The 25,868-nt window shown below is 41.2% G+C and overlaps 2 protein-coding genes across 3 annotated transcripts; one reads left to right on the top strand and one right to left on the bottom strand.

Annotated features, from left to right (window-relative positions):
• Positions 1–4,003: 4,003 nt before the first annotated feature.
• On the top strand, positions 4,004–8,591 carry hsd20b2 (hydroxysteroid (20-beta) dehydrogenase 2). The gene is made up of 11 exons (XM_085288751.1): positions 4,004–4,180; positions 5,575–5,621; positions 6,122–6,197; positions 6,274–6,384; positions 6,476–6,543; positions 6,647–6,691; positions 6,792–6,826; positions 6,918–6,999; positions 7,136–7,201; positions 7,295–7,444; positions 7,529–8,591. Exons 1-11 carry the CDS (start codon positions 4,030–4,032, stop codon positions 7,640–7,642), a joined length of 945 nt encoding a protein of 314 aa, XP_085144877.1. The 5' UTR covers positions 4,004–4,029; the 3' UTR covers positions 7,643–8,591.
• Positions 8,592–12,025: 3,434 nt separating this feature from the next.
• Positions 12,026–22,946, bottom strand: slc12a9 (solute carrier family 12 member 9). 2 transcript variants are annotated; one of them, XM_085288747.1, is made up of 14 exons: positions 22,705–22,946; positions 20,722–20,959; positions 20,476–20,610; positions 20,237–20,374; positions 19,826–20,128; positions 19,617–19,724; positions 17,396–17,507; positions 17,162–17,319; positions 16,997–17,079; positions 16,793–16,917; positions 15,505–15,697; positions 15,231–15,405; positions 14,109–14,255; positions 12,026–14,013 (listed from the first exon to the last, which is right to left on the bottom strand). In XM_085288747.1, the coding sequence occupies exons 2-14, from the start codon at positions 20,924–20,926 to the stop codon at positions 13,187–13,189; spliced, it is 2,709 nt and encodes a 902-aa protein (XP_085144873.1). In that variant the 5' UTR covers positions 20,927–20,959; positions 22,705–22,946; the 3' UTR covers positions 12,026–13,186. The 2 variants fall into 2 exon arrangements, with proteins under 2 accessions (XP_085144873.1, XP_085144874.1); XM_085288748.1 differs by lacking the exon at positions 22,705–22,946 and adding an exon at positions 22,104–22,210.
• Positions 22,947–25,868: the final 2,922 nt, after the last annotated feature.

The following is a 25,868-nucleotide window of genomic DNA, read 5'->3' as shown; positions in this document are numbered from 1 at the left end:
AAGACTGACAAGAATATTACAGAGGTGAGAATATATATGACTGACATTTGACTCTAAACTGTGAACTTTGGCATTTGCTATTTTACTGTAGAGCATGTGCAAAAGGGTGTAACTATTGAAGTGTTTACAGTGTATTAGATGGAGGAGTTGTACAGGGAGATGGCCACGGGCAGGAATGATTCCTGTGGTGCTTTCTGGTAATCTCAGTCTCTCGCTGAACGTGCTCCTGTGACTAGCCGGCACGTCATGGAGTGGGTGGGAGGTATTATCCACCTTTGTCCTCATCTGGGACAACATCCGCCTCTCAGACACCACCTTAAGGGAGTCCAGCTCCGTCCCCACAACATTACTGGCCTTGCAGATCAGTATATTTAGTGTGTTGGCATCAGCAAACCTCAACCTTCTGCCCCAGCATGCAACAGCATAGAGGATAGCACTGGCCACAACAGACTCATAGAAAATCCTTAGCATTGTCCGACATAACTTTTGGTCAATCTGAAATACCCTTTGGGTATTATAGTACAAATGAACTTTAACCATCCCTCAGTTTTGCTACTATACTTCCAGATTGCTGTTAGAACTATTAACAAGTATCTCACATTTACCTCTATAAATGTGACCTCTATAAAAACTGAAGTTTTGAGAATTCACCCCAAGATCAGATTGTGAAATGCTCAGGTAAATTCAAAAACACATCTCAGATAGCATGTTAAATGTTAAAGTTCATGACAGTACAGTTAGAAAAACATTGAACAAGCAGGGCTTGTTTGTGTTGCAAGGAGAAAGCCTCTTCTCTCAAAAAAAAAAAGAGCATGGCAGCACAGCTTAGGTTTCCAAAGTTTCATCTGAACAACCACAAGAATTCTGGAACAATGTCCTCAAGACCAGTGTGGAGATGTTTGGCCACATTTGGAGAAAACCAAACACAGCATATCAGTCAAAACACGTCACACCGACTGTCAAACATGGTGGTGGAGGCGTGATGATTTTAGCTTGTTTCGCAAATCCCAACCTAACTGAAATGTTGCAGCGGCACCTTAAGAGAGCTGCCCATAAATGAATCCCCACAAACCTAAACAAACTGAAGCAACAAAGCAAACAAAATGAATCCACACTGATGTAAGACACTAATAAAGTCACACATAAAACGTTGATTTAAACTTGATGTTGCTAAGTGGTTCTACACAATACTGAATCATCTGTAGCGTGTGTGTTGTTTATATGGGGCTAAACTTTAGCTCCATATAAACAACACACAAATGGAGTTTAATTGAATTTTTCACATGTTGGTAACTGAACCTGAACAAACCTGATCGGGGACACAGTAGTTTATGCTATTTCTGCTAAAACTTAGTGTGAAAGTGGGAAAATAAGTAATCTTGAATGCATATACAGGGCTCTAGACTAACTTTTTGACATGGGCGCACCGGTACGCCTAACTTTAAAAATTTAGGCGTACCGGCACAAAAGTTAGGCGCACTCAAATTTTTCAACCGCATCGCTTAACACCGCAGTTTTACATGTGCACTTTCTTTGGGGGGGGGGAAGTCCATACAGACAATATTAATTTCTAAATTATTAACTAACAAACTTGTGCTTAAAGTGCTTTGTCAATATTGTAGAAAATGTTAAAAACTTAATCATCATCTTGGCCTCCTCTGACGACCTGTTTGCTGCTGTCTGCTGCTGAAAGGCCGTGGGGAGAGGGGACACTTGGGCAGTGCATTTACTGCAGCATATAATGTGTTTTCTGGATACACTGTGCTTTTTCAGCATTCAAATATTGATGGCACCGTGTCAGAGCACTGGCTATGAATTTCAGACAGATCAGGCCTTAACTTAACAAAAAAGTTATCAATCGTTCTTTTCATCTTTTCTTATTACCCACAGCTACAGTACATCCACTTCTCTCAGGCCTAGGCTGCTCACTAGGGCTGAGTATCATCACTGATTTCTATAATCCATTCAATTCCGGTTCTCAAAGTCCTGATTTGATTCAATTTAGCCTCAGACAGTCAGAAATATTATAATTCTGATCATTTATCAGTACTGATACACATGAGACTTCATCAGAATTGTGAAAATCACAGCAGATGCCTTTGTGTGAAAGTAACTGAGAATAAAACACAGGAAAACATGAAGGAGATTTTCCTGGTCTGGCTTTTTATAGCAGATAACCTTAAAAATATTCTGCAATTTTGCATAATTTTAAGAAATTTGAATTTCTTCAGTATTGAACAGCAGAAATTAGGCTTTCTTGTCCGAGGTCATTTAAGTGAAAAAAGAAAAAGCGCTGTAAACAACGCTAGACTGGTGGGTAATAAGCGAATGAATAATGCAGAAAACAGATTTGAGACGGGAAACTGTTCCTGAAGTACAGAGAGAGAGAGAGCTGTGCAGGAAGTGTGATTTTTATCGTGGTGGAAGCAAAACAGCAAAAGTCAGAGGGAATTCATGACGACATTGATCAAATGTGAAGCGCAGTTTGCTGCTTCTTTTGCTGCAGGCTCGGTGAATTTTGGTTGGAGAGAGGCAAAACCTGCAGCTCAGAATCAGCGCAAAAAGACGTAAACACAGCGCGGACCCGAAGAATCGCTAAGCTCCGACAGCGTGTCCGTGTTCAGGCCATCGGGTGAGAAAGCCGAGAAAGACGAAGCTGATTCTGATGTGTTGGGTCCGCTCCGTGTTTAGGTCTTTGTGTGGAATCCGTTAATGAATTGATATCGCTTTATTCAAGCTACTCACCTCTCTCTTCCACCTGCACTTTCAACTGGACCACGGCCAATCAGAGAGGTCCCGCCCCTGACTATCTCTGATTGGTTTAGTCCACGATAGGGGCATAATGTGTGTCTGTTGTTGACCACACGGAGAGTTACAGAGATTTTTTTTTTTGTTACCGGAACAGTTGGTCGCACCTGTGCGACCAAATATTTATTTTTAGTCGCACCACTGAAAAATTTGGTCGCATTTGCGACCAAATTGGTCGCACTCTAGAGCCCTGATATAGTATTTTTTTTATGGTAGAGAGGGGTTAGTAATGTAAGACACACTTGTAGAAATATGAATTGACCCATTTTTACACAAAACACACTTTATTTTGCCACGGGGAGTCATTATGGCTCTGAACACTGCAAGTGACCCAGTTCAATTTTTTATCATTTTAATGATAGCAGCTTGATCACAGCTCTAAATATGCTTGTGTAGCATTTATGGGCTATCACATGTATTGTTGCTCAGACAATTATCGAGAGCATTTTGAGTTTATCAGTGTACAGACGTTGGTTGTTGCATGAATGGATGGGACTGTTTCTACTGACAATAAAAGGTGACAGATTGTAACTGCAGCTGAGATTTATCAGCTGTCAGTAGCTGTCACAACTACGTTATTGCTTTTATCTGCACTGACACCATTTGATGAGTCGTACTTCCAGGCTTTTGACGATTAGATTCACATGTGATTGCTGTTAGAACCTGCTGCATCCTGCAGCGCGTTAAAGGGAAATCCTGACATTTATACGTACCATACAGGACTCGGGTTACAGAAAGAGCTGTATATTGGAGAAAGTAAGCTTGGGCTTGAAGACAAAAATAAAAAACAGAAACACTACAACTGCAGCATGTTTGAAAGACATCTTAACAAAAAACTTTGCATTTTGTGCCATCGGACATGACAGTTACAACTAAGAGCTTTCCCTTGTCGTTTAGCATGCTTACGATCAACTGCAACTTGATGTTTTTATGTTAAGTGAACAAACTCTTAATAATATCATTATGAAATTATAGTGTACAACTCTGTAAAGACTCAAAAGCTTAGGTGTGCTTCCAAAAAGTGGTCTGTAATGGAGGTTTAGGGCCATATGTGTCCAGCAGGGTCACCTTTCATGACAGCAGCATTCAATCAGGGGTGGGGTAATGTGGAGGAGGAGGGGCGTTACAGATAAACAGTTTTCACTGCCCAAAGTTTGGCAGTTGAGCCACTTTTTTGGCATTTTGTACTCTGAGCTAGAAGCAAAGGAGCTCTGCAACAAGATGTTGTTTGCTGACCTACTGGCCATCATTGGAGGAATGACTGTGACTTTCTACCTTCTGAAAATCACTTGGAGATGTTGGTGTGGATTTAGAGAGTTTGTTTTATCATCAAAATGGCAAGTGGACTTGAGAACATACGGACAATGGGCAGGTAAGGTTAAAGAAGAGGAATTACAGTGTACTCTTCAAATGTAACAGTGCCAGCTGTGGCGGTTTTAGGGTCAGGACTGCAAAGCCCTGGACATGGTACCTCTTTTCTTAACATTTTTATCATGCCAACTCTCAGATCATCACAGTGTCTTCGGTTTACATAGAACTGACTGGTTTGCAGTCAAAATACATGTGTTATCTCCCGTAGAATGATATTATTGAAATGGAAAGAGCCACTTCCACCTGTATATGGGCAATGGGTTAAGGATGTCATGTACTATACTCAGCTGGAAAAGATCCGCTACACTGTAAAAGGTTCGGTTCGGCGGTTCTATGACACATGGCAACCTTTTCTTACTTACTTTGAAAGATTAAGTCCGGATACTATTGCTTAATGTGCGTGTGAGTGGGGTTTTGTTTTTTTTTTTCTCTTGCTGTTGTTCATTTATTTTATTATTCACTTTGTATCTGTAACTTTATTTTATTTTATGTTATTTTGTCTCTCCTTTCCTCTCTGGCTGGGTTTTAGTTACACTGTTCTGGGGGGGTGGGGGCACAACTGTCTGTTAATTTTGCCATAATTGTTGTTGGAAGCAATTCTTTGTTCAATAAAAAGACCTTGATCAAAAAAAAAAAAAAATACATGTGTTATCTGCTGCTATGTTGGCCGCCACACAAATCTCTAAGCTTATCTGGGACAGGTCTATCTATCCCCAGAGCACAAACTAAACAAGGAGAAGAAGCGTTTAATTTTAATGCTCCACGTATCTGAAGCAAACTCTCAGAGAACTAGAGGCCTGCTGCAGCACTCCGTTCATTTAAATCAAGGCTGATTACTCTGAAATCACATTCTTACATTCCACTTGCAACTTTTACTCTTGTGTTGGTTACATTTCCTCCTAAATGCTTCTAAAATTACATTGTTACTTTGGAATGACTCGTTGAGATGAGGCATGCAAATAAAGTTGCATTTGAGGTATATGTTTATCTGCACTAAATACAAAATAGTCTAATTCTACACGTGAATCTGTAACTGGATCTTTTTTATTAATAGATACAATTTTGCCCTTTTTTTTGACTGCTATTATTCCAGTAAACCTATCAGATGATACTGATTTTTATTATTCTGCTTTTTGATATCCTCTGTCAACTAGCAATCTTACTAGTTGGTTATCACTACATTCACAGTAATGCTGGTTGTGCCGTACTGCTGATCAGAAATAATGGAAGTTTCTGCTTTGAATCCACATTTAAAAATGTATTTTTGTATAAGGAAAGCAAAACACATTATCTTTGTCCACAACAAATCCATGTTTAAAACTCCTGCTGGGTTTGACAGGAGTGTTGAAAGAAATAAAACTGATCTGACGTTTTTCTGCTTTCTCCTCTGTGCAGTTGTCACCGGTGCCACATCTGGTATTGGTAAAGCTTATGCCACTGAGGTGAGTCATCAGCTCCCCTTAACAATCGCTCTCTCTCACACACACACACACACACACACACACACACACACACACACACACACACACACACACACACACACACACACACACACACAGCTATTTTGTAGCCGAGACTTTTTGTTACTTTTGTCACTTCTTTTCACGGAAAACAGAAAGTTGTGAATTTCAGTATCTTATAATGTAGCTGCGTTATTACGATGGAGTTTTAGGTAGTGTGTAGTCATGCAGCAATTAATATCGCCTCATGATGTACTGTTGATGTGATAATCATTCTTGCAAATATATTTTTGTTCACGCAGTGTGAAAAATTATCAATTTTACAGCTAGCTTATAAATAAGTTTTCACAGTTAATAAAATTGTTGATAGTAAACTCCAAGACCAAGACATGTGTTTTTTAAGTTCAGAATTATAAAACAATTTGACTGACTTTGTCTCCTTGTTGTGTGACAGCCACAAACTCTCTCTTTTTCTCTTCCAGCTGGCACGAAGAGGCCTGGATATTGTTTTAATAAGCAGATGTGATAACAAGCTTCAAACTGTTGCCAGAGAAATCGGTGAGTTCAAGGAAAATACTACTTTCTGCGGCTATTGAGACAAAATAATCAAAAATATATTGTTTGTTTTCGTCAGAGGGTGTGTATGGAAGAAAGACTCAGACCATCCCAGTGGACTTCACACATGGCTACAGTATCTACACTGCCATAGCCAAGGAACTACAAGGCCTGCAGATTGGAATTCTGGGTAATACATACCCACCTACTTTCCAACTTGCCTTTTTCTTACATACTTACTTACTGAAGCTGCTAATTTTGCATGTCCTTATGCCACATAGTTAACAATGTGGGAATGACCAGTACTGACTGTTTTGCCTATTTCCTGGAAATACCGGATGCTGAACAGGTAAGCGTTGTCGTGTTTTAATGTTATTAAACAGTTAATGAACTGTTTAACATATTTCTTCTGATAACAATCCTTTTTTCATTTTCTGTGTTTTTCTGACCAGAAAATCACTCAAGTGATCAACTGTAACATACTGTCAGTCCCTCAGGTGAGAGGTCTTTGTGGGTATTTCTGAGTAATTTTCACAGCTTTCTCCAATAAATAACCACTGATTGATACCTAAATGAGTTTATGTTGTCTCAATTCAGATGACCAGACTGGTTCTCCCAGACATGGTTAAAAGGTAAAGACAGAAACATTCAAATTTAAAGTGATTATTAGGTAGCAAGGTATGGGATGATGTAATGGATGTCTGCCTTCCATCTTTGACCCAGAGGAAAGGGGCTGATCATCAACATCTCGTCTATGACAGGTGTCCATCCACAGCCTTTGTTGACGCTTTACTCTGCCTCCAAGGTGCTGTTTCAGTATGACGTACTTGCACTCATTGTTTCAGATATACGCTGACCCCGTCACACTGTAATGTTTTCTCACTGGCACACGGTTTGATGATGCTCACTTGTTGGTTTGTCTGTTTTCTTCTTTATTCCAGACTTTCGTAACATACTTCTCTCAGTGTCTCCATGCAGAGTACAAGTCAAAGGGAATTACTGTCCAGGTAAAGTGTGCAACTCTGGTCAAATTTCAAAATTTCATTTTTTTTTTTTCAGTTAAAAGCCAAATAACTCTGGCTCCCTTAATCTCTCCTCAGTGTGTGGCTCCCTTCCTGGTGTCCACCAACATGACAAAAAATGTGAAAGTGAACAGCTTCATGAAGAGCGCTACAGCGTTTGCTCGTGAGGCTTTGAACACCGTGGGTCACTCCAGCTGCACCACTGGCTGTCTATCACACGCAGTCCAGGTCAGTTATAAAGTGCTAAACTGTTATAGCTTAGAAATGATCCCCTCCAATACGTTAACATGTCACTTTTCCAACAACTTACAGAATGCGCTTCTTACAATGCTCTTGCCGGACTGTCTTCGGATGTCGACATTCCTCATTAGGAAACTACGAAGCTCATGCAAGAAAAACGATTGGACCGGTGAAAACAGGGAGTAGTCATGTGACTCCATCTGCACTGATATTGAGGTTGTTTTTTTTCTGCAGGAGAAAATTATCACTCAAATATTACTGAATTACTTCAACTCTATGGTGAATAAAACCCATTCACGACTGTTTTAACTCTTAGACAACAAACTGGTTTCACCGTTTTACCTTAGGCATGTTGACATGGTCAAGATGACCTGATGACGTTCAGAATAGGGATGAAAGGTGATCTGTGTGACTTTGTATGTGGCTTGGTTTGCTTTCAATTAAAGGGTTATTTCATACCCCTGAGAGAGTTTGATTGCTCTTTCATACAAATATGAAAAAGTAGTAAACTGATTACAGCAGGGGTTGGCAACCCTAGGCATGCGTGCCACAGTTGGCACGCAAAGGGTTAACTGATGCCACGCCCATAGCTGGACTGGCCGTCAGGCATACCGGGCATTTGCTCGGTGGCCCGGTGACTTTTTTTTTTTCTTTGTAACTGTATAAACAATGAAAGGTGGTGGATTGGCCAGATGCTGGTCGGTGTGTAAAAATAACTCAGTTGTTTGGTGGTGGCTGTCAGGGCAGAGACGTTTAAAGGGGCGGGTGCTTAAAGCTAAAAAGGGGCACATTGAACCAGGCTGAATAACAACAACACACATTCATCAAGAATCTAATATGGGTAACAAGGCAAAGCAAACGTAGCCTATGTTTTACCTGATGGGTACAATGTTGCTGTTAAGGTGTTGCTGCTGCTCCTGCTGCTGATAGTGCTGGAGGGCAGGGCTGTGCTGATCTGAGACTGTAGACATTAAAAACTCCATAGGAGAGATGGTAGCTGATTAAACAAGTGTCATGAGATAATAACAAAATGCAAAGATTGGTGACAGCGCTTGGAACCATAAGGCAACAAAAAACTGAGAAATAAACTAGACTGTGAATCACTCTTTGCTTCTCTTCTTCCTTCCATCCCATCATTTCATATATCACTCTCCACTTGCTGTCCATCTGAGAACAAGGCACAACTTGCTATTGCAATAAACTATTATTTAATTATCCACACTTAACAACTCTTACACTTAATCTATAATAAAATGATGACAGAAAAATGTTATAGAAGCAAAACATTTCAGTTGTGCTTATTATTTTTGTTTATACTGGAATATCTCTCCAACAACTGGTACATGTGTTAATGTTACCTGTGCTCTTTGTAATCCAGCTGCTGAGGGATCCATTACCTTTAGTAGCCTCATACAGCTCCTACTGTTTCCTCCTCATGTCCTTACCAGGCATGTCTGGACAATGTTATATCATGAGTAATAATTTAAAAATCCATATACATAAAACACACACATGCACACACAGTGACATTTTAGACCTTCTTCAGAATACTGTATATACTGTGGGCACAAGTTTCCATCATGGTGCTGATCCAGAATCCTTCCCTTATTATTTATTACTAGAGCTACAATAATAAAGCAATGAGGGGAAAAAAGTAATAAATATGAAATAATGTATTTATGATGATTCCATTTGTTTCACTATCCACTCTGTGCAGGGAGAAAGCTTATTACATTTTTAAACTGTAGAGATACAATAATTTTGCTGCTGTAAAATCAGCATTTTGTCTTATTTAAAATATAAATCTAATATAATCTGTTTCTTAATGTACGTTCTTTAAAATACAGCGTGTTTTTTAAATATTATAATTATAATCATTATTATGTGGACATGCATATTAGATCGTTTTTTAGTGAAATATAATCCCCCCAGAAAGGCAGGAAATGCTCTGTAACTTACTTTAAAACTAAATATGTTCCCTAAAACGGTGACAGAGCTACAGACCCATGACAGCCTTACCCAGTGAGCTAGCAGCTATGACCAGCACTACTTGTGCAGTTAGGACAGGTAATGTTTGTCGCGCTGTTGCACACACAGCACGCTCGTTTGTTTCAGTTCGTCAGTTGCAACAAGACAGCTTACCAACGTGTACGTAATAAGCTAATACTCCTGGGTGCTATACACTACAGTGTACGCTGTACACCTACTTACTGGTTTTGTCGCATCAGTCTGTGTCTCTGAGTTAACTTGTGTTTCTCCTACAGCTCCGGACCGCAAAAAATGCGCGTGCTCTTTGTGAGCTCGTAACCGGCTCGTAACCAGCGCGTTCTGCGATCATTGGTTAAATGAGATCATGTGACTGATACAAGCCAGATCCTTTTATTTAGCAAAACTGTGATTAATAGTTAAATATTATTGTTGAGGGGCACAGACAGGACTCCGCACGCACACACACATATAAAAAGAAATAATTAAAAAAAAACAAAAAAACAATTGCCTCAACAAAAGGGCACTTTGGGCACCCATCAGGAAAGGGGCGGGTGCTCAAGCCCCTTCCGCCCCCCCCCCCCCCCCCTCTGCACGTGCCTGGTGGCTGTGGTGGTGCTTCCTCAGATTCAGTAACATTAGCAAGTGGTGGAGGCCAGCAGGTGGATGAGAGAAAGGGGAGGCAGGAGGAGAGACCCAGGCGGCCGCCGGTCTGAGTGTCAGGTGAACTGAACTTCAGGTAAGAAGTTATGACCTGCAGTCCATCTGGGTCAGATATAAACCAAGTTTAGGTGGAGTTTATTTTCGTTTTGCTGACTTTTTACAGTCAGTTACAATAACTCTTACTGCGTACTAGCTAGCATGACGGAGTTTCTATACAGCTGGGTGGGTGCTTTGATGGTACTAATAGTGAACTTTATTTTATTCATAAGGTTAGTTAGTAGAGTTGCCAACCGTCCTGTAAAAAGACTGAATCGTCCCGTATTCAGAGAAAATATTATGCGTTTCGTATTGAGGTGAAAAGGAACAGTTTGTCCCGGACTTCAGCTAGAATAAAAAAAGACACAAAGCTGGAGTTATTCTGTCATTACGCTGCACAGTTGCCTCTTCTTCTCTCATTCTCTCCCCCTCTCTCACCTGTTGCTACTTCAATCATGAAACGATCAATGATCCGCTGATCGTTTGTTTATCACCAACTTTGCACCAGAAAGAGGAAACCGCCGGATGTCGCGTTAAACAACAGCAGCACGTTTAAGCTTGATCAGCTGTTGTTAGAATGTATTTAGTATTACTTTCTAGTAGCTGATGTTTGCTGGAGCCACAGCTGTAAAAGCTGCTGGCCATGATATCGGTTTGTATATCTGGTGAGAGGGAAACATGCAGATGAAACCAGGAGATGTCCTTACTGAATCATCAGAGCTGAGCAGGGGATGGAGAAACAGGTTTACCTTTTAGGTGACATGAATGAGTTGAAGGGAAGTTATGAACTGTTTCTGAGACACAAATAACACCAGGATCCTTTTTTTTAATGTAGCTGACAGCTGGTAACTGTGCAGGGGCGGGTCTAGCAAAGTTTTGCCAGCGGGGCCAGGTAGGGCATTAACAGGGAAAGGGGGACACAAAGAAATACTTTTCTTTCTTATTCTCATTTAAAATGTCTAGCTTTTAATAAATAATTATCTGAAGCTTACAACCAAAGTTTCCATCTGGTGTAAAATGTATAGAAATCATATATATAACATCGAAGCAGCTGGAATCCACAGCTGTGTGTGTTCATGGAGCTTGCATTTTCACCTGCTGGACATCACTACCTGACAAGTTTAACTGTCTTCAGAACATTGCAGAGGCCTTATTGACAGTATTTGGTTCTACATATCTGTGTAAGCAGATTTTCTCACATGAGTGTCCTCAGGTAGCCGTCTGAATGCTGGACAGTCGGAGACCTGTGTCTCTGAGTGGGAGACCAGAGATCACATTAACATGTGTGTCTCTGTATTAACAAACATGCCATATTGGCCCAGTTTATTTTTCTTATCATTGTTGTGAGGAGACCATAAATAACATTTGTATTTTCTGTTGTATAGTTCATTTGCTGTTATGGAGTTCTTGTTATGGATAAAAAGTGTCTTTTTTTTTTTTGGTTTCATCTGTGAACAAATATAATTCTATAAAGTGGTTCTATATAGTGTGTAACCGTTAATATAGAGCGTTATTAAATTTATTGCTAATGCAATCATATGGCACACTGACTTCTGAGGAAATTTTAAATGGCACTCGTCATCAGAAAGGTTGCCTACCCCTGGATTACAGTAAAAACACTAATGCAGTAATCAGGAAAGTGAGCAATCAAGAGTGCAAACTGTGTTTTAATGAGATTAAGATGAAAAGTGCATCAACACAACAACTTCTATCTTTAGCTGTGAAGTATGTGGAAAAACTACAGCACTGTATAAAAACAATGAGAAAAGTTAACGTGGGCGGAGTAAATTATTCTGCAGTAAGAGTAGTGAGAATGACTTTTCTGATGTGAGAATTGCACTGAAGGCAAAGAAAAAAAGAATCGTAATACAACTGGCAGATATGTAGATTTGATCTGTTTTTATTACATTCTGTGGTTTGAACACATAAGTGGTTACAACAAAAATATTAATTTACGTAACAGCTCCAGGGATGACAACAGACAGTGCCTGTGGCAGTAATTTCAGTAATATTAGAGTGCAAGAGTCCAAAAGTGTTCTCATCAAGCACAAACAAGAACACGCTGATGCTTTTTCCAGCAGTGACAACAAACTCGGTGTGTTGTGACATCTCATGTTGTAAATATGGTTACTTGAATATTTTGTAAAAATGTGATGAAAACTTGTTTGTCTTTACTGGTCTGAAATGTCATCCTCACCATGAAAGACTGAAATATGATTATATGAAATATATTTGTTCAGCGTTATTGTTATCATTATTTATCACCTCCAACGTAACTGAATAACCCTTTCTGAAGTACTTTTAGAGTCTGCTCTGCTAGCACCAAGTCCAATCCACTTTTTTTTTTTTTTTTAAATAAACACAAATAATAGCAACAAATGTATCATTCTAATGTCAAAACTGTAACAATTCCTTTTATATCACTGGGGAAAAAATTCATAAATTGGCATGAGGACATGAAAAACAACAACAAAAACAAATAAATACAAATCTGAATGAAACAGGGTCCCAAACAAAAGACGTCTTTGGATCTCTTGGTCCAGCAACCAGCAGAAACATGAGAGCGAAGGAACGAAAGTAGGCAGCAAAAAAAAAGTACAAACAAAAAGAACACAATGCCATTTAGAAACTGAACTAGAGGAATTTATTCTGCACTCGTTTTTGTTAATCCAAAGCTCAGCATTTCAGCACTGAAATTATAGACAGATATATTCTATATGTAATGCCCTGGGCAACCCGCGCAGCTTAAAACAACGTGCGCGTTTGTTACGAAGAGCCTTTGGCCTGATTTTGTTTAGACAGGTCTGAAGATAATGCAAGAAGAAGGTTGTATCAACAAAAGCAAAGTATACTCCCGGTTCCTGGTTCAGTTGAAGCCAGTTCAATAGTTCAAGTATATAAAAATAAGGAAATATCATATTTAAATGAAAGACCTCAAGTGCTACTTGACCATCGTTGCTACCCGCATTTAAGTGAACAATGAGATAAGACACTATTTCAATGACAAATCGTACTGCGATGACAAAAAGTCATCACCGCACATGCTCAGAGGTCAGTGTACGTGACTGGGGTGACGCCGTGAATTAGAAGCGTTGGACCCAATTCATTGGTCACTGCTTCCAGCTGAGCTAGAAACACCTGTGACTGGCTGCGTTGTGAAGGAGGTTGAGGTAAATACAGGAAGCGAACGGTAGCTTGCGAGCTGTGCTCCATCAACATGTGGTTCACTGCTGACAAGAAGCTCTTGGACGGAGCTTGTGCTGGCTCTGCGGTGGGAGTGTGGTGCTGCACCACAGAGTCCCATGGCACGATCTTTATCGACGCCCTGATCCTCAGCTTCCTCAGCAGCTCTCGAAAGGCCTCTTCGTTGACCATCCATCCCTGGTCGCTGGAAGCGGTTCCCACGTTGAGGAAAATTCTCATTTTTGCATGCCGCCATTTGTTGGACATGTTGAGTACGCAGGCCATCTGCAGCAGAAAGAGGCTGCACACGTCCTCGTAGTCACGGCTGCCCGGCTGGAGCAGGTTGAGCGGCCACACGTCTATAATCCGCTCCGAGCCGTCAACCTTGCTGTCTTTATCTTCTCCCTCTAACTGGAAGAAATACCGACCCAGGCACACGCTCTTGTTCATTTTAATGGCGTCAGAAATTATCCCAACGTATTCCTCTGGTGCGAGCCACCGCGGGCTTTCTGCATCCCGGACGGGGGGGAAATGAGCCTGCAGTGAAGGCAGGTCAACCCCAAAATTAAATTCATCCTCGCCGCCTCGTTCCACTGCTGTGTCGCAGAAGGCAGAGTCCTGCAGGAGGAAGTCCTCAGGAGTGCAGCTGTCATAGAACCCCAAAATCAGCATGTTGGGCTTCATGCCACCTTTTAGAGGAATGTAGGAGTCAGCACATAAAGTAACGTCACACTCTGGACTGAATGCAATCACCAGAAAAGCGAGGAGACAAAAATGAGCTTACCTAGGCCTGTGATGCGAAGCAGATGCTGAGTTCCCTGTCTGACAGTAGGAGAGAGTGTCAGGTCAACAAAGGCCTTCACCCCAAGTTTATCAACTAGGCTCATCCAAAAGTTGTACTGCTGCTGGACTGGATCTGAAGGCAAGGTGTCTAAAACACAGAGTAGACAGAAAAATACATTCACCAAAACTAAGCTGAGAGCTTCATTTAATAGATGCAATTTCATCAAGGAAATGGTGAGTGGTAAATGGACTGGTTCTTATACAGCACTGTCCTGCTCAAGCACTTAAAGTGCTTTATGCAACATGTTTCATTCACCCATTCATAAAAGCATGTTTTTCTATGTCTAAGTGCTTTCTATCTGATATTCACACACATCCACACTCAAACATCTGGAGCAACTCAGCTGGAGCCTCTCCAAGATGCCACAGAATGAGTCGAACCCTGGTCAGGTCCCCAGGCTATCGCAGGGCTAGCACATAGAGACAGACAACCATTCACACTCACATTTGCACCTATGGGCAATTTAGAATAATCATTTTAGCTAACCTAACCCACACAAACATCAGAACATGTAGACTCCACGCAGAAAGGCCCCAGCAGGATAGTGGATTGTGGCAGTATGGATTAAGGATTGAATAAAAAGAAATGTAGTTCCGCAAGGCCAAATCAATAAGGAGCTAATTATCTATCTGAACCCTCAGTTTGAAGCTACTGTGCCACAGGAAAAAAGTCAAGTGCAAAAGCTCCTGCACATTAAGTCCCCACAAGGAAACTTTTCATGATGGTATGTGTGATCAGGCCTGTCAGAGCTCATATGAATCCTACAACTTACAGATGACTGCAAGTTGATTCATAGCGTCAGGCTTTCCAGGCACAGGACATCAAAAGGTAGGTTTTAGCTATAAATACACAATGTTTCAGCACTACAGGTAACAAAATGCTTTGGTACGAATTAGTCACAGAACCCAAACAGTGCAAAACTGATACTGAATGTGAGTATCTGAGGCCTTCAAACAACAGCAGCAGCAACTTCAGTTAAATCATAAGCAAAACCACAACGATAAGAGTAATTTAATACTGTTAGCTGCAGACGGCCATAACACGCCACCTAATGAGCATTACCCAGATCTCCCAGCTGCACATGACCCAGCACATACAGTCCTCCCTTCTTCAGCTGATTTACAAACAGGATGAGCTGGCTGGAAGAGCGGGGGTTGGCCACCATCAACAACACCTGCGGCCTCCAGAACTTCACGTGGTCTTTCCTCACATCCAGCATCAGCAGATACTTGCGCACCTAAAAACCAGAGCGGATAAAGAGAAGCGAAACTATTGAGAAACTGTAGTGCATGCTGGACTTTGTGTGTATGAGTGCGAGTGACTGTGTCCAGATAACCTGGTGGAAAATGAGAGCCTGGCTGATGTAGCCCCAGCTGCTAGTGGGCGATCTGTAGTGGAGGAAAAGCAGCAGCAGTAGGAGGAGCACGATGCTGCCCGAGGAGTACACGGGATTGATGACGAACATCATGGCCAAACAGCTCACAATCCCCAGCAGGCAGGTGTGCCAGGAAAAGAGCTGGAAGGTTGGTCTGTTAAACACACACACAGACAAGACATGAACAGCACGAGCGGATGGATATCACTTTTATGGCAATATATGTTTAGCTTTTGTAGTGTCACAGAACAAGTGTTTTCTTATGTCCTTCCAGAATTGATTAATTGATTACACTTTCATGGTACCATAGCACAATGTTAAATGTAGGCACAGAAGGACTAAAATGCTCTCGGGCTGTGATATTTACAGTCCTGTTACTAAGTGCTTTCAACTGCTTTGCGGTCACAATCAAATCTATTAACCATTTGTTCTCTGAAAATGTCAGACGTTTTTTGAAAAATTACCATCACATCTTTCTTGTCAACACAGACTCCTAACAATTAAACAATAACCTCACGATAATACAGAAAAGCAACAAGTTCTCACATTTGCAAACCTAAAATGTTTTTCACTTTTGCTGGAAACCATTCAGATTATAACCAAAATCAGCTAATGCAGTGACACATTATTGCTGCAGCTTCACTGCAACTTATCCTCCTGCTGAATTCATGCTAATATGATGAAGCTTGCTGTTGTCTGTTAATGTAACGACATTGTAGGTTCCACAATGTCAACAATGAGTTGCCACTGACAGAGGTCAGCAGACACCACACAAGTTTTTATTGTTCTTTCACTACTGGTTGATCAGTATTTATTACGACTCTACTTAAGACATTTTGCAGAATTTAAAACCTTAAGCATGAGTTAAGCATTTTAGTCATTAACATGTGCATATTTTGAAACTAGACATCACAAGCAAGGTGTGGCTCTGAATCAAAAAGCACTGGGCACAGCATGATAGTGTGGTAGCAACTTTTTACACATATAGTGCTTTATCAGCTGTTTTACACTAAACAGGGCTACATTTTATAACATGAACACTATGCTAACTTGCACATTAAGTCAAAAGTTTAAGTGTTTAAAAGTGTTTAATGAGGTGATTAATCATGCCAGTAGTAAGGTTTTGGGTCCATACGAGTTAACCTTTAAAAAAAAAAAAAATCCTAGTTTAAAGCATTCGTCCATTGGCTCCATTTTTTTTAACCCAGAGGCTACAGCCATCTTTTAATATACAGTCTGTGCTCATTACCTGAAATTTGGAGCTGATGCCCACTCAAGCGCCAAACAGGCCAAGTCAACTGCAGCGTAGGCAAGTAAGTAGAAAACAGTCACCAAACCTGCTATCACATTGAGCTCCCCTGCAAACACCACGCACTGCAACAAGCCACAAACTACAGGTTAGTCAACCAGTTCCAATTTCAAAAACAGGGACCTGCGGGCTGCAGGAACTCACCTGTGTCAGGCCCCAGGTGAACAGCACCGCCACCCAAGGATTTCCTGAAGCTGATGTGATGGCAGCTGGGGCTAATGGCAAGCCTTTGAGGAAAACCATTAAAGTTTCATAATTAATCCCATAAGAAGTATAAAAAAATATTTTAAAAAAAAGGATGAGCCTTACCAAAGAGGTGATCCAGAGCAAGAGCATGCAGGATACGGGACGCTCCTATCATGGCACACATCGCTGCTGACAGTGAGGCGCAGTATATCCCAATAGTGACAAACGGTGGCCATAAGTTGATCCGTTGCAAAAAGCCATAATCTTGAATCAACAGGGTCCTAAAGAAATATGTTTGTTATCATAACTCAAACGTCCTATTTTTATGTCATTTATATTTGATAAGCCATTTCCGACCTGTCACAGGTAGCGCTGATCATGAGGAAGAGCAGGACGTAGACGATGAAAGTGTAACTGACGGCTATGATGGTGCCTTTAGGGATTGCAACACTCGGATTCTTCAGCTCCCCTGCAGAGATGAGTGGAGTAAGAGCTGCTGTCATGAAGTGCATGTTTATGTACGTGAGACCAATTTTTGCATGTTCATACAGTATTGTGCAAAGGTCTTGAGCCACCACCGATTCTTTATACTTCTCTGATAAGGAGCCAGACTATTATGTTTCAAGGAATAGTTCTCCAGGCTTTCAAAAGAGCTTTTGAATTGGCCGCTTCTTCACTCATTTACACTCCAGTAATTGCACCTGACCATCTCCAGAAGAATGTCTTTCATAAGCCACTTCACACTGACACCCAAAAGACACCTAACTCAAGGGATGAACCAGTGTTGCGTTTACACAAAACAGACAACTTAGCGCAGAACCAATTTTAAATTGTACCTTTAGGCACTTTGTTACCAGCAACGTGTTGCAAAAACACATCATTTGTTGCCGTCTAAGGAGCTTGGAAAGAAAAGCGTCTGGACTTCTTTAAGTTGCTAGAAGACGTTTCACCTCTCATCCGAGAAGCGTCTTCAGTTCTAAGGGTCAAATGGTGGAGAGTCCCAGTGGTTTGCGACACGAACTGTCTGCCATCTATAATCCAGTTTTGAGATCCCTTCCCAGACGCCTTAACGCCCACTCACACCCTGGGCCATCTGACCTCAGGAAATCACATGATAGGGTGGGCCCAGGTTTCACAATGAGCTCACCCGAAACCCTGGCTGATTGGGACCCACACCCAGTTTCACACCTCGGCTCATGTGATTAGGTAGAGGATCATCAGGGGGTCCTTTTGTCCCTCTTTGGGGGGATAATACTGCCACTGGGTTTAAATCTGGGACTCTCCACCATTTGACCTTAGAACTGAAGAAGCTTCTCGGATGAGAGGTGAAACGTCTTCAAGCAACTTAAAGAAGTCCAGACGCTTTTCCTTCCAAGCTCCTTAGACTACGATGACCTGGATGACTGAGAACCTTCACAGACATCATTTGTTGCCATTTCTTAAGAAAAGATAACAAAGTTTGATAGATACAAAAAAGTATTTTTTAAATATTTACATGATTCCCAAAGAGCTATCAGCTGAAAACTTGACACATGTCAGCTTAGTGTGCAGCGTGTCCTTAAAAACTATTTGGAACCTGGACAAGTGGAGAACAAACGTCTACTTGTCCACTTGTTTCCAGGTCTTAAAAAATATCCACAATATTATCTGAAAGTCATGCCCTTAAGAAACGAGAAAAGGTCCAGCTAAGGCCTGACAGAGAACTGAGAAATAAATCTTGTCCACCAGTTGATCCATAAACTGTTCGCTGAAGCTTTATCAGAAACAATCTCTGTGAAAGGATGGCTATCAAGGAATTCTTAAGAGAAAAGGAAATATGTACAGAGGAGGTCAAGGATATTTACAGCCATCTGTGAAACACAGTGGAGACTCTGTCAAGGTTCTGCACTCCATTTCAGTCAGTGGTGTCAGAGACCTTGCTAAAATTGAGGAAATTATGAATGTCATCAGTTTGCAAACATACTACCAATGCAGAAAAAAACCTACCTGGACAGAAAAACCACACAGTGGAGCACGATCAGCATCGAAGCATTGTGACAGAAAATGGAACAAAAAGCAGCCAACATCCAAAGACGAGCTTTGAATGTCTTTCAAGAGGCCTGGAGAACTATTAGTGAAGACTACTTAAAGACATGACAGGGTGCATTAAAGAATAAAGTTGAACACACCAAATATTGACTTTCAAGCTTGTTAGACTCTGTTTTTGTCTTTTCCTCTCATGTTTTCATGTATCTTTGCACTTTTCAATAAATTACTCCATGCATTTAAATTCTTTCCTCACAAAATATAAAGAAATGAGGGATGACTCAAGACCTCTGCGCAGTGCATAATGCACCATGAGGAGACCTTGAGAAAACAGTCAGAGATCTTTTGGGTATTGTGGTAACGCAAGATAATATAAGAAACGATAACAGGAAGTGAAAGTCCTGCTTTTAAATCTACCACTAGATTTTGGTAGAAACTGCAATATCTGCCTCTGAAATGTCGTTCAAATAATCAAAAAGACGTAAACGTTCAAGAAAAAGGAAAGTATTTAAAAATATCGCTAGTAGCACTGTCACCCCCAACAAATTTTCACCTGACATGTTGGCTCCAGCCATGATTCCTGTGCAGCTGGTGAACATGACCGCAAACACGGTGGCAAAAGACATGACAGAGTTGGTGCTGTAGTCCAACGAGTAACCAGCTAGAGAGAAAGGGGGAAAAAAAGAGGAACCTCAGCAAGACCTTAAATAGATGCTTCCCTGTCCTTACAAGCATTAACACTTGTGGCCCATCTATACTTACGGCCCAGGTTGTTCTTCAGTGTGGTGGCGCTGAAACCAGTGTAGCTGGCGTTGTAATGGAGGGTCTGGTTGCTAGGTCCGTGGTGGGTAATGAAGAATTCTTGAGGTTTGACTGCTACAGAACTGATGAAGACAGACAGCAGCGATACAGTGACCACCAGAAGGATGACGAAGGCAGTGCGGGAGTAGATGTGGGCGCCCACCAGACACACAAGCAGACACAGCAGAAGGATTACTGCAGAATACAACACTGTGTACCAGTAACCCTGGGGAAGCACCCGCATGCCCGTGGACACAGAGGAGTCTAAAAAGAAAAAATCAGGCAGAAAACTTATGGGATAAAGTAAATGAAGTAGATCATTTAATGGAAAAAATATATATATAGTGAAACAAAATACGAGTAGGACCTTACCGGGATCTGCACCAAATACATCAAGTATGGCTTCTACGAGACCTAGAACATAGCCTCCACATGCAAAGATTTTTGCTAGAAAGAACATTAAACCAATACTTCCTCCAAACTCGGGTCCCAGAGACCGGCTTATCATGTCTGATTGTGTTTTTGTTAAGGCTTATGGTTCACCTGAAACTGTGGCAAAGGATGATTTTAAAAAAAAAAGAAGTTTGAAACAGTTTGGTCTGTAAGGATACAATACGCTCCACCGCCCTGTATCGCACCATTGGTGGAAATAGCACAGATGGACAGTATCGTAAGAGATATGATGGTGTAGGCTACAACCACCATCAAAAGAGCCTGCAACAGGCCCGCATGACCAACCACAAACCCTGCAAAGAAGGAGATCACACCACGTGAGTCACTACAGCACAATGACGTGAGCCATTAAAAACATGCCAAGCATGGCTTTTTTAAAATCTGTTCAAACATGCGCCTCTCACCTGTTCTCAGAAATAGCACAATGCTGAACATTGAGAGGACAGTTGGCACCATAACACCGAAAAACGTGTTCAATTTTCGAGGATTCTGATTTGGCGTCCCGGAGCTGGATTCTTGGGTGGGGTCCGCATCCGTGCCACATACCGCTGCAGTCACATTCAGACCGCACACCCCTGAGGTGATCAGGGGCGTGTGTTCGTTTGACATGGCTGCAGAGAAGAGGTTCTGCTTAGTCTACTCCTGTGGAAAAAAAGAAACCAATAGAGACCGTTTTAAAATCATTTTGAAGCAGTTCTACGGAGTTTAATCTGCTTCAGGCAGGCAGCATCTGAACTTGGAGTTGATGGCCTGAGTCACTTCTACCTTGTCTGTCTGCTTTGTGCACAACACAGATTGCTGTCATTTGTTAAGCCCAATTTATCTCTCACTTATCTCCCATTCTCCTTTTGTTGACTTGGACATATGAAAGCCTGCAGGCTAAAGGGCGTGGCACGGTCAATAGGAACTCCATTTTCACACAGTTTTGAAATCACGCTGAGAATTTGCCTCCTCGCCCCTTTCAGTGCCTCCTAAAAACAAGTGATCATCGTGTGAAACAACAGCAAATGCCCTAGAACGTCTTATAAATACTTACAAGCCCTGATCAAGTAGTTACTCTTCACCAGCTGAGAATTAGCTGGTTTAAAAGTAAGTACTTTTGTTTTTTCTTTATCATCACGATCAAACGCTCACATGCTGCAGAAAGAATCTGCAGGCCAAGTTTATAGCAGACTTCATTATGAAGTTCCTGCTCACACTTCAGGTCGGTATTTGTAGTCACCTGATTCACAGCTGCTTGTCCGTTTTGACATACAGGAGAGAGGGAAAAAAAACAGCAGCCACCTCAGCTGAGCAGCAACCAGGTGGCCTTGCGTGTTTTGTTCCTCTCAGCATTCGCTTTGTAATTATTCCTCAAGGAGATATTTTTCATCACTGAACCAGCAGAGCAGCTTTCTGAAAGCTATTAGCTCAGCTACAGAAATCACATGATAGGAAACCCAGACTGCCACCTAAGTCATACACAACAGAGCTTGACTGAACACGCCAGGTACATTTTCTCCAAATTATTATAGAGGGTTCTAGCTAGCAACTGATTTATGTCAATGATACTATCTGTTAAATATCGGATTAGTTATTAGACAGTTAATTTAGATCTATTTCTCAAGGATAACAACAAAAAAGGGCAAACACTTATTGGTGTCACCTGCTCACATGAGGTTTTCCTTTGTCTCATTTGAGACATAAACTAAAGAAAGCGTCAGAAAGGCACTTGAATTCACAGAGCTTCTCAGCTGTTATTTGTTTTGTGTTAGTTGCAAGTCTTTCGTAAATTACATAGGCTTACCCCCATCATGACAAACGACTTCTTGGTGGTTATAAAAGGGAAGTTAAGCATTCAGAGATAGCCACATGCATCAGTTTGTGAGTTCCTGTATTCTAGTTGATGCTGAAACGGGCATTATGGCGCATGCTCTGCAAGATGCTGTCAGTGACGCACTGTGCTGATGTTTACGATGATAAATGATGATGATGACGAAAACCACGATTCAGTCTATCGGGAATTATAGGCCCTCCTGGGTCCCCGGACCCTATTTTTATAAACATGTAGGTAGGTAAAATAAATCACCGCTTCCGTCACATGTACGTTGGATGAGGGTGGAGCAACTGGAGCATAAAAACTTTACATCTCCAGAGAAGGGTAAATCGGGGCAAAAGCTTAACTATGCGTGTGCTGGTGCATTTTGGGTAAATTTCTCCCCAAGCCCGACGGTCAGGAAGTTCGGGCCGGCTGATCCCGCCATAATGTAAACAACACAGCTGATCTAAATGCTCCTGAACTGTCATTCAATCGGCAAAATCAAACATGTTTGCCACGAAACGCGCCCCGTGATGTGATGTGCCTTCCCCCCGCCCCCAGCTAAAACACCGAGCAGAGTCAACCTTACCTCTCGGCACACTTTCAACCACTTCCTGCTTGTGAACTCCTTTTGTTGGTTTGGAAGCTGGGTGTTTGGTTGAGCCTGTGTCAGTTGTGTGGAGAAGTCTCTCGCGTCAGATGCGCAGTAGACTCACAAATGTGGAAGCAATGGGCTGGCTGACCGAGATTAGCTTCCCCTAGAGTTGGATGCTGCGAAAGATGTGCTGCCCAATAATAATACAACTACCGCGGCACGCCTCGTTCCCTCTGTTATTTGTTAAAAAGTGTCACGGGAGAGCTGACACTGCTCATGTGACTGCCTACAGGGGAGGGCAAAACATTACAAATATGAGGAAAGGTACTGCTTGTCAGAGAAAACCACGCCCCCAACTGGTGGCCTCGCCAGGGCTTTATAAGTCACTTTAAATAAGTGTAGAAGAGTGCAGGTGATGACTCTGGATCGCAGTCTGTTCTGAGCAGCCTGTACTGAGTACTGTATGAACACCGGCTCATTTAGCACACAGTATAGGTCGATCTGTATCCTGGAGTGCAATGCCATTTCTTCCCTCCAGGGGTCACCAAATATCAAAGAGGACTTACTGGTCAAACATGGGCACCGACTAAACCTGTCAAATAATGGCGTTTTTCTTGATTAAAAACAAAAATAAAACCCAAAGAAAATCAATCTGTTCATCTCCATCCATTCAACTCCAGGAAATCAAACCACTTCTCGATGTAATCGAGAACGTTTGTGCGGGAGTTGCATAATGTCGGTGGGTGCATAGCCTGCAGACTGAAATGTCATGCAGCATGTGCCCTCGGAAGCACTACTGCAGTATCAACATCTGATCAGATGTTTGCAGAAGGCTCTAGTGCACGAAGTGCTGTGCAAAAGTCTCGAGCTGTCCCTCATTTCTTTCGTTTTTGCTTCCAAGTCTTGTAGTTTTTTTTTTTTTTAAAGGTATTGATTGGTTCTCCAGGTTTTTTGAAGGCCTTTTAAAGATTTTTTTTCTTTTTGGACACTGGCTGCTTTTCCCCTTATTTTCAGTTGTTTATTAAGCCACTTAACATTGACCTTTGAATCATTCAAGCTCAAGAGATGAGCCAGTGTTGTGTTTACTCAAAACAGAACACTTAGCAAAGAACCTATTTTGAATATCTTTTGGGACTTTGTTACTATCAGCCTTGTGCAAAAGCACACAGTTTATTCAAGCTTCTTCAGTTGAATCTATTTTTTTATGCCAAAGATAATGGAGTTTGATAGGCATAAAATAGTATTTGCACCAACCAATGTGATTCTCAAAAAACTATTAGTCAAAAGCTTTGTATATCTTGGCATGGGGTACAATGTGTTCTCACTAAAATCTGAGAAAATTGAACAGGTAGAAGACAAAAGACAGACCTAAGACAGCCTCACCAGGTGAAAAGTATCTAAAAGATCATCAGAAGGGTGAGTGACAGTGGCTGTCAAGAAGCCATTCTTTTTTTCTTTTTTTTCTTTTTTTTTCTTTTTTTTTTCGGAAGTGACATCAGAAACAGCAGCATGTGACATCACGTGATGGCGGAGCTTCAGTTCATCCTTTGTCATCCTTTTTTTTTTTTTTTTTTTTTTTAATAGGACAGGGGGAAAGAATGAAAGAAAGAGGGGGAGAGGAAGAAAGAAAACCAAAGAAGCCATTCTTAAGGAAGGAAAACACAGAGAAAAGCTCAGGTATGCTAAATTATTCAAGAGCTGGACTGAAAAATCAGTGGCAACAGTTTTCATGGGGTGATGAATCCTAATCTGAAACTTTTGGCTTCAGGTTATCATCTGTATGTACGACAAGGACAGGAGAGAAGTGCAACAGTAAGCATGCACAGCCATCTCTAAAACATGGTGGAGGCTCTCTCATGGTTCGGGGCTGCATTTCAGCCAGCGGTGTTGGGAATCTTGTTGAATTTGATGGGAATATGAACTCTGATTTACAAAGTAACTACTTTTATTAAAGCGCAGGGTAAAAACCATTCACACTCACATTTACACCTATGGGCAATTTAGAAGCAGTCACCACTTAACCTAACCCCACTGACCTGGAGAGAACAATGCTAACGCGTTGCCCTATCAGAACAATCTAAATAAATACTCAAACCTCTTTTAAAATTGTCAATTCTGGAAGGTATGAGCATGATTTTCAGCTTTAATGCACTCTATATTAGAGTTAGTCTCTTGCTCATCTATAAACTACCCCATATTACTGCAGGGTTGACAGTCTTGCACTGGCTCACTGTGTATTAAAGAATTAAAAAGTAGTGCTGTTTGTATTTAAAGTCTTAAATGGTCTTGCAGCTGCATATGTGATAAATTTTGTGTCCATACATAAACAGAAATGCATCAGCTGTGGTTGTCTTTAAATCAGAGCGGATGAAATACAGCTTTGGAAACAGCTGAAATGGAACTGTTGCTGGAGGACAGGTTGCTGTTGTGTTGTTTTATCTAATAATTCAGTTTAATTTCAATTCATTTTTATTTATATGGCACAAATTCAAACCAACAGTTGCCTCAGGGGACTTTATATTTAAGGTAATGACCCTACAGTATTAGAGAGAAACCCCAATAATGACACAGTCCCCTGTGAAGAAGCACTTTGTGACAGTGGGAAGCAAAAACTCCAGCAGAACCAGGCTCAGAGAGGGGCAGCTAACTGGATGAGTATGATGGGAAAAATAATGTGAACATCTTGACCATGAATTTTAAGGAACCCATTTATTTATTTTTATGTTACTTTTTTCTTGTAAAGTACTTTGGTTTTGGTGATATATAAATAAACTTTACTTGCTTACCTACTTTATTTTTCAGCATCACAATGATCCCAAACACACACCAATGCAGTAAATGCACACCTAGAAAGAAAAACACACACTGACACATATAAGTCATGGACTGGCCTCCCCAGAGTCCAGACCGTAACTCTTCCTGAAGACTATTTAGAGAAATTACAAGCTGCCTAGCACAGTTCAGGCTGTGTTGAAGAATAAAGGTGGTCCTATCGAATATTGACTTTTAAGCTCGTTAGAATTGTTAAACTCTGTTTCTGCCTGATATATTGTATTTCCATGTGTGTTTTAACATGCTTCAATAAATCTCTGCACCATTTTCCCATAGCTAAATATAATGAAAGTGTGGATGTCTGAAGATTTTTATACAGAACCATA

The sequence above is a fragment of the Mchenga conophoros genome, linkage group LG10, assembly GCF_057382185.1.
Source record: "Mchenga conophoros isolate Kocher_MC1m ecotype Shallow Benthic linkage group LG10, M_conophoros_male_GT1.1, whole genome shotgun sequence".
NCBI classification, from domain to species: Eukaryota; Metazoa; Chordata; class Actinopteri; order Cichliformes; family Cichlidae; genus Mchenga; species Mchenga conophoros.
The sequence above is the reverse complement of the archived record's forward strand: the minus strand, read 5'-3'. Positions and strand labels throughout refer to the sequence as shown.